Consider the following 15,947-nt stretch of genomic DNA (forward strand, 5'->3'; position numbering starts at 1 on the left):
TTCTTCTTCTTCTTCTTCTTCTTCTTTCTTCTTCTTTTCTTCTTTTCTTCCTCCTTCTCCTTCTTCTTCTTCTTTTGCCTTCTTTCCTTCCCTCCCTTTTGCACACTTCTTGGCACTGAGCCCAGGGCCTTCTGCAGGATAAGTGTGTTCTCTACCACTGTGCTATGCACTCAGCCCAAGGTACTTTTTTTTTTTTTTTTTTTTAATATGTGGGTTCTCGCTGTGTAGTTTAGGCTGGCCTTGACTTCATTATGTAGCCCAGGCTAGCCTTGAACTTGAAGCAATTCTCCTGCCTCTGCCTCCCAAGTCCTGGGACTATAGGTATGCACCTCCATGCCCAGCCCAAGGTAGTCATATTATGAAATACTGAGGGTTAGAATATTAATATGTGAATTGGGGGAGGAAAGAATTTAGCTCATAACAATAAATAAGAAAATGGTTTGTGCCTGGACACCGTCAAACTCCTGGGGTGATGGAGTGTCTGTGTCCTCCAAAGGCATATGTGGAGCCTCTATCCCCTGGTGTGGAGGGAGTGAGAGATGGGTCTTGGGAGGTGATTAGGATCAGGTGGGATTGGCGTCCCCCCTACAAGGGTCTGGAGAAGGTCTGCTTCTCTCTGCTTCCCACCAGGTGAGGACACAGTGAGAACAGGGGGCCTCACCAGAGCCCAACTACACTGGCACCAGATCTCAGGCTTCTGGCTTCTGGAAATAGGAGAAATCCATGTTTGCTTGCTTGCTGTTTATTAACGACCCAGGTCAAGGTAATTTGTTACAAGAGGCTGAAGTGGCCAAGACAGCCCAGCCCTCGGAGTGCCCCTGCCAGGATCTGGATGCTGCCTAGAGCCAGCACCAGGCGGTCAGCAGCTGAGCACGGCAGCCACCCTTCGCTCCCTGCCCCTCTAGGTTCTTCAGGGTCTGCATGGTGGCGAAGGGCCCAACTTGCAGTCTCTTGAGGTATTATGGATTCAAAACTTGTCAGAGTGGAGACTGAAGGGGTGGAAAGTCAGCTGATCACAAACAGACAGCAGTTCTCAGGCCAGGTGCCAGTCTGCAGAGGCAGGCAGTGGTCTGCTCCTTTGAGTGAATACTGTGTTCCCTCATAGAGGTGTCAAATACTTTGATCAAACCAGTATAATCACTGTCCCCACAAAGAGCAATTGTGAACTTTCAAACTTGTAAGTATAAGGTTGATTGTCACCTATGCTGCTGATCAGGATGAGTTCTTGGGGTCCTACAGGGACCCCCATCAAGGAGATGGGGACCTCAACTCATTGTGCCTATGAGGTAGATTGTAGGTTTGCTGACTTATATGTCAGTGAGAGGCATAAAAAGGTTCATTAGGCAGAATTTACAAGTACTCAGAATAGTGTGTGGACCCTCATGGGAGAGGCTCATTATGGTCTAGGCTTGGGGCTTTTTATTGTGATCATGGGTGTCCTCAGAATGACTGGTCTAGGAGGTGTATGCCCACTGTCTGTCAGGGTACCCATTTGGTGACCTGGATTAGAATGTAAAGCACTCTAGAGCCATCATGACCACTGGGCCTGGCTTTCTGACCCTGTCCAGTGGTGCTTGTTTAAATTTATTTTAAATATATATATTTAAAGTATATATATTAAAATATGTATATTTTAATCAGGAATTGAACTCAGGACCTTATGCTTGCCAGGCAGGTGCTATGATGTTGCACTATATCCCTGGCCTGATGCTTACTAATATTGTTGCTTCCTTGAGGACAGAGATCAGTGGGACAAAAGGCAACTCAATGGTGACAAGCACAGGCCCAGAGCCCAATTCAGGCTTATTGTGTTTTTCAAGCCATTAGGAATTGTCTAGGAGTGAGTTCCCCAGAAGAGAAAATGACTCTGCTCTGGCTGCTGAGGAGGTTAACATTGAGTTTGGGTCCCTGCACTCCCCCAGTGGGGATGGAGGTGATGGTAGCTGCCCCAGCCTGTACACAGGTCCAGGCAGGTCCTCTTTGGCCCCTGCTTCAGAGGGAGAGGGAACCCCAGCCCAGCCAATGTCCCACAAGAAGCTAGAAATATCTGACCTACGAGAGGAGAGTGAGGAGCAGGAGGAAGAGGAGGTGGAGGAGGACAAGGATGAGGAGGCAGAAAGAGAAGAGTGTCATCACGGAAGGCAAGAGGGAAAAGAGGAAAGCAGAGAGGTTGATGGTGCAAGTGTCTCCCTCACAAAGAGAACCATTTGCAATGGAACAAGGAAAAGGGCAGAAACTTCCTGAAACCGAAAGGACACTTTTCTAAGAAGACTGAGCTATCCATGTGGTGAAGCTGCATTGTCTCCCCCCGCCACACAAAGATACAATTTTAAATTATAATTTTCCTTGTCTTCGTTCTACCTATCTTTATTTCTTTTATCGCTCCTTCTACAGAACAGTTCCTGGAGTTCCAGGCTCCTAGGTTGTATTCCTGCATAAAAAGCATAACTTTGGTATGTTCCTGGGCCGGATGAGATGGGCCCCAGCCGTGGGTGCTAAGTGTCCCCTTCCCTCCTCCCTTCAGTTCATCTTTGGTAAGTGGCACTTAATAAGTGGCACGGTCTTGTTTCAAATGCTGAGTCTCCAAATGCCCACCATATCTGTGCCATCACTGTTAAGGAGGTCAAGCTAGCAAATGCCCGTTTACCACGCACAGGGCGCATCCAGCATACAACACGCGTAGCTCATTTCACGGAGTCTCCCAGAACCCCCAGGAGTGAGCTGTCTCAGTCCCTGTGGTTCTACAAGAGAAAGCAAAGGCTTTGAGCAGTGACAGAGCCAGAACACAGCAGGGCAGCACTTCAGCCTGAGTCTCTCTCCACTCTGAAACCTCCCTCATTCTTTGGTATTTTTTTTTCCGTCTCCCAGGTGTCTCCTTGCTCAATCATTATTTGTCCACCAGGCAGGGCATCTTCTTTCCTTTTGCATGTCCTTGTTTCTGTGTAATTATAACTAAAGCATAATGTGCATTTCCAAAAAGATCAGTAAGAACTGAGACTAAGCAAAGCAACCAATGATACTCCATCTGTCTGTTTCTGTCTGTCTCTGTCTCTGTCTCTGTCTCTGTGTACTGGGGATTGAATGTAGGGCCTTCCAACTGAGCTATATCCCCAGCCCTTCCCAATTTTTTTTTTTTTTTTTTTTTGAGACAGTCTTTCTAAATCACTAAATTACCCAGGCTGGGTTTGAACTTGCAATTCTGCTTCAGCCTCCCAGTGTGCATCCCCTCCCACGTAATCCCCTCCCTGAGATTACAAATGTGTACCACCACAAAGAGCTGTAACCAATGATTAGATCAGGCAGCAGCTAAAAGCCTTGCATTTATTCAGGACAATGGCTTCCTTTCTTCTGCCCCAGGGATTGGTTTATACTTAAAATTGAGTTGAATGAAGTCAAATGTAACCTAAAAGCAGAAGTGAAGTAAAATGTAATAAAAAATGTAAAAAAACTACAAGGAAATGATACAAACTTTATCAAATAATTTGGACAGAAAAATCAGGGAATGAACACTCATTCACACACCTGGCCACAGTAAATAACAGGTCTCTCACTTTGAGAAAACGCTTCAGTACTCCCCACTCCATATAACGGGCATTAGGCAGGAGCAGAATTCACTAATGCTACCTTTGTGATGCCCAGTGGCATGCTTCTTTCCTTTTCAAGCTATTCTTTCACTTCTTACCCGGAGGCAGCCCTCCCATGGCCTTAATTACCACAATTAAACTAGTGCCCAGTCACACAGTGGGAGGGGGGCAGTTACAGCACATAGATGATCTATGGCTTTTAAACTGCAACAAAGCACAGCAAGGCTACAAAGCCAATAGTTTGCTTCCTGGCTTCCTAGCAGCTTTTTTCTTTTTGATGGGGCAGTGGAAGAGATGAGGGCCTTCGGGTTCTTACACCCCCAGATGCGACAATAGGCAGTATAGTGGTGGTGGTGGACTGATTTGGATTCAAACACAGGCACTTGGCAATGTTGGGTCCTATGCAAGTTACTTAATGTGAACTCTGTTACCTAAAGCTAGAGACTGGTAGTAACTTGCATGCATTTATTCCGATGCCATCTACCCGCCACGGGCCAGGTGACATGTGCAGTGCTGGGAATGCAATGACCAGCAGGACCAGGGTACCTTCTTTCCTGGTGATTACAGCATAGTGGGGGAGATGCTCCCCACTAGGTAATCACAAATAAAAATGTAAAATGACAGCAGCAATATAAGCCTCACAGTGTAGGCCTCAAAACAGATTGGCCTGGTCAAAGAGGCTACAGAACACGTGAGCTTTCACTAATAACTTGAGTCAAGGCCTGTAAAATAAGTAGACCCAGCAGAGAATGGCAGCAGATCTGGCAGACATAAAGTCCCTGCAGCAGCAGGAAAGATGACAAATGAGCAGGCTTGAATAATGGCAGTGTGGAAGAGCACATGGCACTGGGGGACACACTGGAGAAGCAGAGGCCAGAGCACACAGGGCCTTGGAGCTGTCTGGGGTCGCTGAGACATCTGTGAAAGGAAGTGGTCAGAAAAATACCAGCACATGGTTAATCCCCATAAATGGGTTTGAAAGAGTTACAGGTAAGCAAATTACCTGCTGTTTGTTGCAGCAGAACCAGGTGTAGGAGTTTGATTAAAAACCAAATAGAATCATCAGGTTATGGCCAGCAAAAGCCATCCCTGCTCATCCAAACTGACTTCCAAAAGCAAGAGAACTGGGAAGACACCAGCTGATCCTCTATGCTGCTGCTCTAGTCCCAGGTTCTGGGGAGGAGGTGATGGTGCCCAGACACGGGACAGGGAGCTTCCTTTGGTACTTCCTAAAATCTAAACCCTGCTGGAGTGCTAATCCCAGCACTCTATGAAGCTGAGGCAGGAGCATGGAAGGTTTGAGCCCATCCCTGGGAACTTAGTGACTTAGCAAGACCCTGGCACAGTAAAAAATAAAGGGCCAGGCGGCAGCTTACTAAAAAGGCTCTGGGCTCAATCCTCAGTACCATGAAGAAACCTGCCCTCATCTAGTACCTTCTTGCTGTCTGAAGAGCTGAGCAGGTGGGGGTGCAAATAGCTCCTGTCTAATCTATTGTCCACAGTCATCTCACGGTAAAATATCAGTTGTTATCCTCATTTCATCTCAGACTTGCACAGTCCCCAGAACAAAGGCCCTCTGCCCTTTGCTCTGCTCCCAGCACACCTCCATGGTGGGTGGTTGCCACCAGCTTCCTGGTGGTGTTCAGAAAGGCTGGAGCTCAGAATCAAAGCCAGACCTCTGCACTTATGTTGTGGGTCCCAGTGTGAAGCTACTCTGTGATCATCCCATGAAGGGACACGGCAGAACTGTGAGAATGGCAGGGGCCATGTGGAGCTGTGAGCGGGAGAGGAACTCCGAGAGCTGGGCACACTGTGAGCAGACATGGGCTGAACCCAGGGAGGGCACAGAGAGAAGGCTGTGTGTCTCACTCGCTCTTCCTGCCCAACGTGTTACTCAGCCTGAGGGTGGATGGAATAGGGAGACGAGAAAAGAGAATTGTAATTTCAGAACTGCAGCATCAAGACACAGTCAGTCACCCAAGTTGCAATGCCTGTTCCACCCCTTGGCCTGTTTTCCTTTCAGCTTTCTTATTCCTACAGAATCTTGAAGATTAGGCCCATGGTTTTCTTCTAATCCTAAAGCCACAAATCCTACAGACTTCCATCCTGAAGGGAACAGCTCCATTAACTGGGTACCACATTTCTAGACTTCAAACACATGCCAACAGTTTGTACGTTAACTCAGCCCACTCACGGCCACCAGGTAGGTGATCAATAATCCAAGGAATACACATCCTGCATCATCCATCTTCAGGACACCCCAGAACCACATAAATACACCAGTCACAGAACATAATGCATCTCACCACTGAGTGCCTGTGCGCTTATGTGTGGACTGCTCTGATTCTGCCTAATAAACCTACGTCTTTTACTGATGTATACTGGAATGCTTTCTGTGACAAGAGTCAGTAAACCTACTCCTTGGGGTGGAGACAGTTGAGGTCCCCATGTCCCCTTTGGGTGACCTCCTTGGACCCTGTCCAGTGATGATCAGAAGGTAGGAAGGCACAGAAGACATCATCCCAGGCATCCAGTGTGAAGTCTCAGCAGGGTTCCTCAGTTCCTCCCAAATCCCACAGCATGACACTCCCATAGCCTACCCACAGGAGGCCTTGCAGCCTGTTCCCCATTCAGACAGCTGTGGACTATATGTATTTTGTCATCCAAAGTGTTGCCAAGCACTCTCTTCAAATGCCCCACTAATATTATGATCAATGTCATGATAATGATCTCTGTGAAAGGCCAAAAGTCAAGCAAAACGCCAAAAAAGAAAAAATAAGTAACAGTATGATTCAGGAGTGGTAGCCACAAAACTCAACTTTTTATTGAAGTACAACATACAGAGGAGCACCCAAACTGAAAGTATACAGCTAAGAGAATTATCACAATCTCAACACACTGGATGACAGGCAACTGGATTAAGGAATGGAACATTCTGGAAACTGCACCAGGCTTCCTTTGGGTTACTGTCCCCTTAGACGTAACTTGGGTCCCTATGTGCCTCACCTTGCTGTGTGTCCTACTGTGGAGGATGCGCAGACTACTCATTGCCATGGCTGTAGAGGATTCCTCCTGTGACTATCCTCCTTGACATGTGGGTATTTTATAAGTTAGGGTTATTATGAACACTGCAGCTATGAACACTTTGGCACATTTCTTTTGGTGAATTATATGGGCCCATTTCTGTAGGGCCCACACCTAGGGTGGAAACATTAGGTCATATAGTATCTATGTATCTATGCGGGCAATTTCATGGAATAAAGAATTTACTTGGTGGATCTGGTGGCCACAGCATTAACAGAAAGCTAGCAGGGAGCTATAGGGAGACAGGATGGAGAAGCCTGCTCAGGGGGCCAGGATGGTCTTCAAAGGGCCCTTCCACCCCATCCCTAGACACCCTTCCCTTGGCCCACCAGCTTTAGACACCTCCCCTGCCAGACAGTGGCACCCTGGGCCATTGTAATCCTTCATTTCTGTGTTACCTGCTCCAGACTCACGGCACCAAGCAGGATGTCCAAGTAGCCTGGATCCCTGACTACTTGCCTAAGGAATCAAGCTGGAAAGGAGGTGTCTGAGAAATAGAGACACCTTCCTGCTTCAGCTTCCACAGTGGGAAGCAGGCACTACATTTCACTAAATGCATTATATCAGAGTAACATTCCCTAGCAGGATAGGCAGATCATGATGAACCCCAAGAGGAAAACAAAATAACAGCTGTTCAATGCAGGCAGCCCATGAGGTAGAGGGGCTCACTGCATGGGACCTCACTGATCAGGGGAACACATATCCAACAGGCCAGGCCCATAAACTTGACCTAAGGTAGAAATGACCTGCAACAGATGCCCCATGTCCTTTCATGGACTGTGCTTTGTATTAGCAGTTAGTGATAATAATGTAGATCACAGAATAAGGAGATCCCAGTCACAACCCAGTCCACAGGAGGACTGGAAGTTGTATCCATGCAGTGTCCAGTTCTGCTGTGGTACAAGCACACAGCTCCCTGACTACGCTGGGTCTCATCAGTGAGTGCCCACGAAACTGAAGATGCTTCCAGCAAAAGCAGCTAGGCATGGCAATGTGTAGAACTGTCTATCCAGCCAGCAAGTCATTAACTGATCTGAAAATTATATTTGCCTCTTCATAGACAAGTTTACATTCTTCACCCAAATGAAGCACTGCTATTTTTGAAGACATACGTTCTTCCCAGCATTATAGCTTGGCATTTAGTACATGTATTTGCTTTAAATGATAATCAGAGCTTTCCTCAATTTCCTTCTAGAAAGAAATGCAGGGTAATTACCATTGTCCCCAGTTGCAGGCTGGAACAGCTCTGGCACACAATGGCTTGTACTGCACGATGCAGCAACCCTCTGGCAGAGCTGGGGCAGAGGCAGTTTCCGAACAGATGTGATAGAACAAACTTAAGACACAGAACCCTCCATGCTATGACTTCATTAGGATGGCAGGAGAGTGGTCTAGCCAGGAATGCAAGTATCTAGGAATGCAAGAGCTAATGGTAGGTCTAGCCTTTCCCTGGGGCACCTAGAGACTATCAGCAAATGGGCTCATCAAGTTCCCTCCTGGCGAAGGTAGGTAGAGAAGTGTGCTATTGAGCAGCTGTCGGCCAGTGTCACTAACATGCTGGCTTCCCAATGTGTAGTCAAGATTGTCTGCAGGTGTAGGTTACCTGCAGACAGGTGCAGCTTATCTGCAGACAGGCGCCTGGAAGGTACCCCAGCTCCAGAGTCCAGGAAGGGCTATGGAGTCAGGCTGCCTGCACCAACACCCTGCTCTCCTGCTTATTCCATACAACCTTGGGCAAACCGTTATCAAGGTCCCCTGCCTTAGTTTCCCCACCTCTAAAACAGATCTACACTCACGCACTTACTTTTGGAAGGTTAAATATGGCAATGCTCACACAAGGGGATAGCACGCCTTAAACTGTGACACTCTAGTCTGTCCCTAGAGGGTAGGGCCCATCCTGCTGGATCCCCAGAGGGTTTTGTGCTGTTCCCACCCAGCAAGTTATTCATTTTTCACAGGGTGATGGAAAGTCACACATGAGGACTCCCAGAGCTGCTGGAGGGAACCCTATTTACACATTTGGGCTGGACCCCAACCTGTCACTGGACACAGGATTGCTGCCAATGAGACTACTTGAGCATAATTTTTCATTTCAGTAAATTATCCACTGACACTGATTACCTTGATGTATTTAAACTTGAGAACAGATGTTTAGAAAATTGTAAACTCTTAAACCCATGCTTAGTTTTACATGGCACATTTGTTATTTGGATACAAAAATGTCTATTTTCTTTACTATGAATGAAAAATAACAAAAATGAAAAAAAAATTAAATAGCATGACAAATACAAAGAAAAAATGAATTGAGCCCAGCCATGGCGGCTCCCTAGTCTAAGAGCATGCACTGTCTTCATAGGGGGTTTCTACAGCAAAGGAGGTGGTCCATCACCGAAGGCCTCAGAGGATGGTACAGAAGAACTTCTTCTCCCGGAAGGGGTTCTCTGACGCGGGCACTGGGATGATGAGGGGGTCCTCCCGCACGTGGGCTTCACAGTATGCCAGGAGGTCTGCTGCTGCCTGGGACACCTGCAGGGACACAGCAAAGGTTCCACTAGAGGCCTGCTCACAGAGTGCATCCAGTAAGGGCCCAGGAGGACAATGACAGGGCCAGGACAGGCTGGGGGCGACAGGCCCAGGATGGCCCACAAAACAGCTATGCCCAGGCTGCAAAGACCTGGTACAGGCCCAGGACATGCTGCCCTGAGACACTAGGTCACCCAGAGGGGGTGGAGGAACTGGCATAAAAATCACGTCCTTGTCACACTCTCATCTGGGCTAAGAGGAGAGGGCCCAGGCCGAGTCTCACCGTGGTTCCACTGCATTTCTGAAACAACAATGCAGAATGCCATCCCTGGCAAGTCAGTGTGACTGTATTTATACCTTTATTATTAGTTGTCTTCCTGCAGTCCATTTTCATGACCAAACCAAGAAAGATAAGTTTGTTCCCCTCAATATAACATACATTTGCTGCTTTACAAACATGTATTTTTCTTCTTTTATCAGTGCATATTAGTTCTACAGATGAATGGGTTTTATTCTGGCAGCTCTGTACATGCATATAATGTACTTTGACCCTCTCTGTAACTCCTGTCACCTCCTGTGCCCTTCCCTTCTCCTTTCCCTGATCTTGTTCCTCTCCTGATAGTCTTCTATAAATGAAAGAAAACATGTAATATTCATCTTTCTGCATCGGGCTTATTTCACTAACCACAACTCTCTAGGTCTGCCCATTTTCCTGCCATGCCATGACTTTCTTTTCTTCACGGCTGCTACTGCACTGTGTACCACATTAAGCATATACCTTGCAACTTGGGGTGGCCCTCCCCTATACAGGCGCTGCTCTGGACCAGGAAGCACCCTCCCCATTTTCTTTCTAGAATTTTAACACGGAACAACTGTGCATCCAACTATCCCCAGCTCCAGTCCAGAGGAAGAGCTGTGTGGCAGTGGCAGCCCAGAGATGCCCTCGCTGAGGGGAGATGGCACTGCCAGCTTCATCTGCTTGCTCACTGCCCACATGGATGAAAGGCCTGCTGGCCAACTTGGCTGCCTGCTGGGCTGTCCTGAGGATGAGTCACGGCAGCCTTGCGGCCCTCTCAGGCATCAGGGTTTTCTCCTCCAGAAAGACAAAGCCGCTCCATGAGTGCATGGGAAAATGTCTCCAGGCCTCCATCCAGGCAAGCCACACACATTCCCTTCTGCTTTATCTTCCAACATTTTAGAGATTCTTCTGATTCCAAGCCCAGATCCACTCACAAGTCCTACAGCTCATTCTAGCAGAGCCATGGAATGAAGTTTCTCTCCTCTGATAAATCAACCAGAAGTTGAGTAGATGATCAATATAAATCTTGATTAAGGCTACATTTGAGAGTGTGGAGTAGAGAGTGAGGCACCAATGAACATCAGGCTTCCTGCTTTGCCTCTACCCCTCAACTAGCTGTGTGAGCTTGGGCAAGGAATTCAACTTGAGTTTTATTTTTCTCAATAGTAAAATTTAAGAGTGTTAGATAGCTCCAAGCTTGCTTTTACTTCTACAGTGTATGATTCTATCTTTAATAACACCCTGGTCAGTATTTTAAATTCTAAATAATGTTGGGTTGAATGGGAGCATTTGAAGTTTGCAGTGTAGTGGTTGACAAGACATTTGTGCCAGCTACTTCTCAGGTAAGCAGAGGCCCAGGGAAAGACCAAGCCTGTAGGAACCTGTGACACCATCACAGGGATGGGAGCCTGGGTGGACACACTTGAGAGCAGGAACTTGGCCTGCATGCTCAGCACATGACTATGCAACACCCTTGACTGTTCCCTGACAGTCTCAGTCTTGGCTTCCCTGCCCTTCTCCAGCTCCCCACCAGGCCTAGGGGTTCAGAAGTTCCCAGGTCTCCCCAGGGTCACACCAGGGGAGCATGGCCACTGACCCCACCCACTGGCAGCTCCCAGGAGGGGTCTTCACCGCTGCTCAGTCTTCGTGCAGAGCTGTGGTGATGGAGATAACCCTTCTGCCCTGGCCTGCCGGGCCTCCATCCGCCTCGGCTGTTCATCAGCAGCCTTTCCAGAGTCTAACTTTTCATGTCCCCATCCATTTCACCTTCTGGCCATGCTCCAGCTGATCCTGGATCCTCCATCAACCTCATTATCTCATTCAGGAAGTATTTATTGAGTACTTACCTCGTGGTTAATTGAGAGGCAGCAGGGAAAGGTGAGATTTTTTTGCCCTCCAGAACTAATGGAGAAGACTCAGATATAATGATGTCACCACTATAATCAGTACGCACTGGGATGTCCCAGATGCGGAGATAGGGGGTGGCCACGTTCCACACGCAGGAAGCAGCCCGTGGAGTGATCACTGATCGTGGCAGCCTCCTCCCTCTTGATCAGTTCAATGGTTCACATGGTTAGCACCATCCATGGAGGCTGGCTGGAGCCAGTTTAATCCTGTGGACCATCCTAAGGGTCATCTCCCTGGGGCTGCAGCACTGTGGACGAGTATATCATAGCCACACGTAGGAGGGGGCTCAGAGATCCTGGGCTTTGGGTGAAAGTCCCACGGTGGGGAGCTGGGTGGGGCCACAGTCCCTCTCCCAACTGGTGCAGTTTCTTCCTTCCAGTCCAAATGTGCAGCACACCAACAACAGGACTGTGAACGTCTCACCTTACCAGCCCTAAGCAGACCTCTGCTAGTTTTCCTGTCACCTCCCAGAGGTGATACTGTATTTAATGACACAAGTTTCCGTTCAAGAAAATAAGTTATTCCTAGAAGCCCTCTTTCCATTGCTATTTCAGCTCATAGTTGCATTTGTTTTGTCACCACTATTCTCCTCTGGGTTCTGTGTCTCTGTGTACACACCTGACTCACAAGAAACAAACACCAGCAAAGCCAGGGTTGGGGCCAAGTAGCACGTGCCAGGCTGAGGTCAAGTGTGGAGACCTGGGTTGCCCCCATGGTAGGTTAATCTTCCAGATGCACTCAGAATTACTACTAACCCATAACTGCTACAGTGAGAATGTCCCGCCAAAGAGAACCTTGACATTTAACTGCTGTTGTAACATGACTTATAAGTGGGACCCTTAAGAGGTAAAAGGCCATGTGAGCTTCCAGTTCATGAAAACATCAAGGCCATGATGACAGAAATGGTTTCAGTATTTTGGAGTGAGCTCCCAATTAAAGGAAGAACTTGCCTGATTTTCCTTCTGCCTGCCTGTGACCCATAATCACCTGTCCTTCTACTATGTTATGACGCAGCCTGGAGGCCCCTGCAGGTAGGCCTCTCAGCCTCCAGAATGGACAGAAATAAATTCTTCATATAAACTACCCATTCTGTGGGATCCTGTCATAGCTGCAGAAAAGAAACTGAGACAATTATCCTAGAAACAATGACCTACTTATATGGGTAGACATTCCACTGTGTCTAATGGAGTGAAAAATCACCTGACCAAAAAATAATCAAGAGTCTTCCACTTTAAGCAGACTCTTCTCTCACACACTCTAGAGCCCCTTTTATTCCTGTATAACCAAAGTGCTGTGGGTAAGTGCTGGTGTTTAATGTTATGTGGTCAGTAAACATAAAATCTGAGCAGTGACCACCTTCATGGGTTTTCATGTGCCTTACACCTGAGGCGTGACCCACTGTGTGATGTGAGGGCTTTCACCTAAAAATGTTCCCTAGGCTGGGAGGGAGGATTTCTTAACCAGCCTTAGATTGACTTTTCTTCCTAGGTTGGTTTTTGTGGTTGGAGATTTTCTTCCTATAAAATACATGTTGCAGACATCACCAGATCCCAAAAAACATCTGCCACCTTAAAAAAAATAAATTGGACAATTTGCTGTTGAAGACAAAATTTTTATTCTGGCAGGAACTGGAAACTTCCTCACTGCTGATATTTGCCCAGCAAACCTCAGGCCAGCTGTACCTCAAGGCTGCTCTGATGAAATGCCCTGAATAACTTGTCTCCTGCCTCAGTTAGGGTCACACAATGGTAGGTACTGAAAAGAACCAGTAGCCTGGGAACAACTGTGGAATTTTACCCTTGTATTTCAGAGTAAAAGAGGTGATTAAAACAGCCTAAGTTAGCACATAATCCTGTTAGTTGCACTATAATTACAAGCTCCACTGATGGGAAAGAATGTTGCAATTACTATAGTCACATCCCATGACAAGACAGATGACATAATTGCTATTCTTGCTGTGACACCCACCACACTTATCCTGTGCATCCAAAGTACAAAGATCCGTACCTATTTCTCCGCGACGTTGATCTACTGAACAATATCACTTGGAATCAAAAGCATCTTTGTTGGTTTGGCTGTTCCTTCTAGGCCAGAAAACAAAGCAGGGCCACAGTTAAGAGCACAGCTGGGTTGCAGCTGGCACAGTGCCATGGTGCCTCCTGCAAGGTCAGACTACCATATTTCACACAGACACCAGAGCTGTCACTCCACTGGACCCTCAGGGAATGACAAGTGTAGCCTTCCTCACCTCTAAATTCTGAGCAAATGCTGCAGGTTGTGTTCCTGTGAATTTCTTTTTTGTAACACTGCAAAGTATTCGAGAACAGCACATCAGTTCCTAAGATAGTCTCTAGATACTCTCATTGTATGGCTTGTAGGAGATCCCGGACCAACACAGGCAATTCAATTCTGTCATTGGTAATTGGGCTACGTAGGGAGGGTCTTCTAGGTACTCAGTGGGTCCTAGGCCATGACAGCACTTGGAAGACGTGGTGTTAAACTTAAAGGTAGAAACCAGAGGGGGCAGTGATGGGCGATGTATGTCAATAAAAGAATGATGGAGTAACCCCTGCCTTAGTTGTAAGGGCAAAAATCCACAATTGTGGGTTAGCCACTATCATCACCGTGAAGACCTTTTTCTGTACATTAAAAGTCGATTACAATACTGGGAGGTTAAGTCTAGGTTTAGGGTTAGTGTTACTGAATTTTCACAGAAGAAAAGCTGTTACGGCATGGTCCCTTGACTGGTCTGTTTGAGTGTGACTGAGCCACAGGCAACCTGGACCTCGGCATGAACAGACCCTTCCAATCTGTTGGCCAAATCCTGCTTGTTTGATCACCTCTCAGTTTTGATATTTCCCAGTATTCTACAAGGAGAGCCATAACTTGGACATACTGCAAGTTTAACAGAAGAGTTATGTGAAGGCTGTTGGAATCGAGCAAGGTGAATGATGGGGACAGCAGGGACCCCACCTAAGGCCCCAGATCCAGAGGATTCCAGAAAGTGGCACATTTTACTTCCCTTGAGGAGAAGTGTAGGGCTCAGAAGCATATTCTCAGTGACGGTGCCAGCACCAGGGGCTGCGTCCTTCTGGGCGGGATGCCCAGGGCTTTCACGTCTACAGGTGGCACCCACTGGTCTGCAGCCAAATGGTGCAATGGACACCCTCCTGCCTAGGGGGCTGCTACTCGCTCACTCACTGGCTGCCCTCTGCAAAAAGGAAAGGATACCTGGAAGTAGAAATGGGGATGCTTCTCCAAACCAACCAAGGCAACGCGCTGCCCATGGTGCCCTGACCCAAACAATGTTCCTGGCCTGAAGGGCCCTTCTGGCTTATTTCAAAGGCCACTCTTATCTGACCCCACTTCTCCAACTGAGGAGCATGTTCCCATGGAAGGTAATGATTTATTTCTAAATATAATTTCAGGAAGTCAACATCTGAATCACCTAATTTCTGTAAATTTATGTCACAGCTTACAGTGTCTCTAGAGAAGGATGATACAACAAAGGAAAAAGTTAAGCCTAAATCAGAAACCAGCAGAAGCTGGGCTAAGGAAGGTCATGTCACTACACAGGGTTCAGACGAGACACAACTGTGTGCACTGCTATTACTACACGCCTGGCTCATGCCAAGGACATATTGTAAGTTGTGTTCTTTTTCTTTTAGGAAAATTGTTCCCTTTTTCTGTTTATTGTTTTCCTTTTTGAGACAGGGTCTTCCAGTGTGGCCCAGGTTGGCCTTGCACTCACAGAGATCCTCCTGGCTCGGCCTCCCTAGTGCTGGAGGATGGCGGTGTGTGCCACCACACCCAGCTCTTCCCATCCTTATACCCAGTGCTGTCTTAGTTACTCCTGTACTTAGACTTGCCCAGACCTTTTCAGTGGACCATGAGCAACCATCAGAGCACAAGAGTTTCCCTGATTTTGCTCATTTTCAGTTTTCTACATTTGATGTTGCAGCCTCACTCTTCCATCTCAACAACTATTGGCTTTGCTTTTAGGATTGTCTGGTTTGGCTTTACAAGCCCACCCATGTGTTTTTATCTTCTGGAAGAAACATAACCACAGGAAACACATTTTGCTCTTTCAAAAGAATTCACACTCTGGTGTTACTGCTTATGACTCTTAGGAAAAGTGTTAGAAAAAGATTAAGGGTAAAACATGTGTTAAAGATGTTTGAAGAATTATGAGAAGAACTCTGGCTCCAACAGAGATTTGTAAAAGCCAGAGCTGGATGCCCAAAGGCCTTTCCCGGGAGCTTCCACACATTTCCCTTTTGGCTTTGCAGACAGGGTCTGGATATCCACTCTGAGGAAGTGCAAAGAATCCCTAACTAGTTTACACTTAAAGTTTAAATATATGTTATGATTTTTATGTAATTACATAAAAATATGGCCACTTCTGGAGTCTAGCTCTCAGTGCATAAAAATCAAAGAGAAAGACAAAGATTTTATATGATGTGAATAGTGCACATACAAATAATTAGGTTTGTTTAAAAACCAATGTCTTGGGGCTGGGGAGATGGCTCAGTAGAATAAGTGCTTGCCTG

At 47.0% G+C, this 15,947-nt stretch overlaps 1 protein-coding gene across 1 annotated transcript in view; it reads right to left on the reverse strand.

Moving 5' to 3' along the window:
* Positions 1-6,400: 6,400 nt before the first annotated feature.
* Positions 6,401-15,947, reverse strand: part of Gng4 (G protein subunit gamma 4) — a 49,747-nt gene continuing 40,200 nt past the window's right edge. The window contains exon 4 of the mRNA XM_004640837.2: positions 6,401-9,194. Within this exon, the coding sequence (XP_004640894.1) occupies positions 9,066-9,194 (129 nt within the window). The 3' untranslated portion in view covers positions 6,401-9,065. The remainder of the gene's footprint in view (positions 9,195-15,947) is intronic.

The sequence above is a fragment of the Octodon degus genome, unplaced genomic scaffold (assembly GCF_000260255.1).
Source record: "Octodon degus isolate 3935 unplaced genomic scaffold, OctDeg1.0 scaffold00127, whole genome shotgun sequence".
Taxonomy (NCBI): Eukaryota; Metazoa; Chordata; class Mammalia; order Rodentia; family Octodontidae; genus Octodon; species Octodon degus.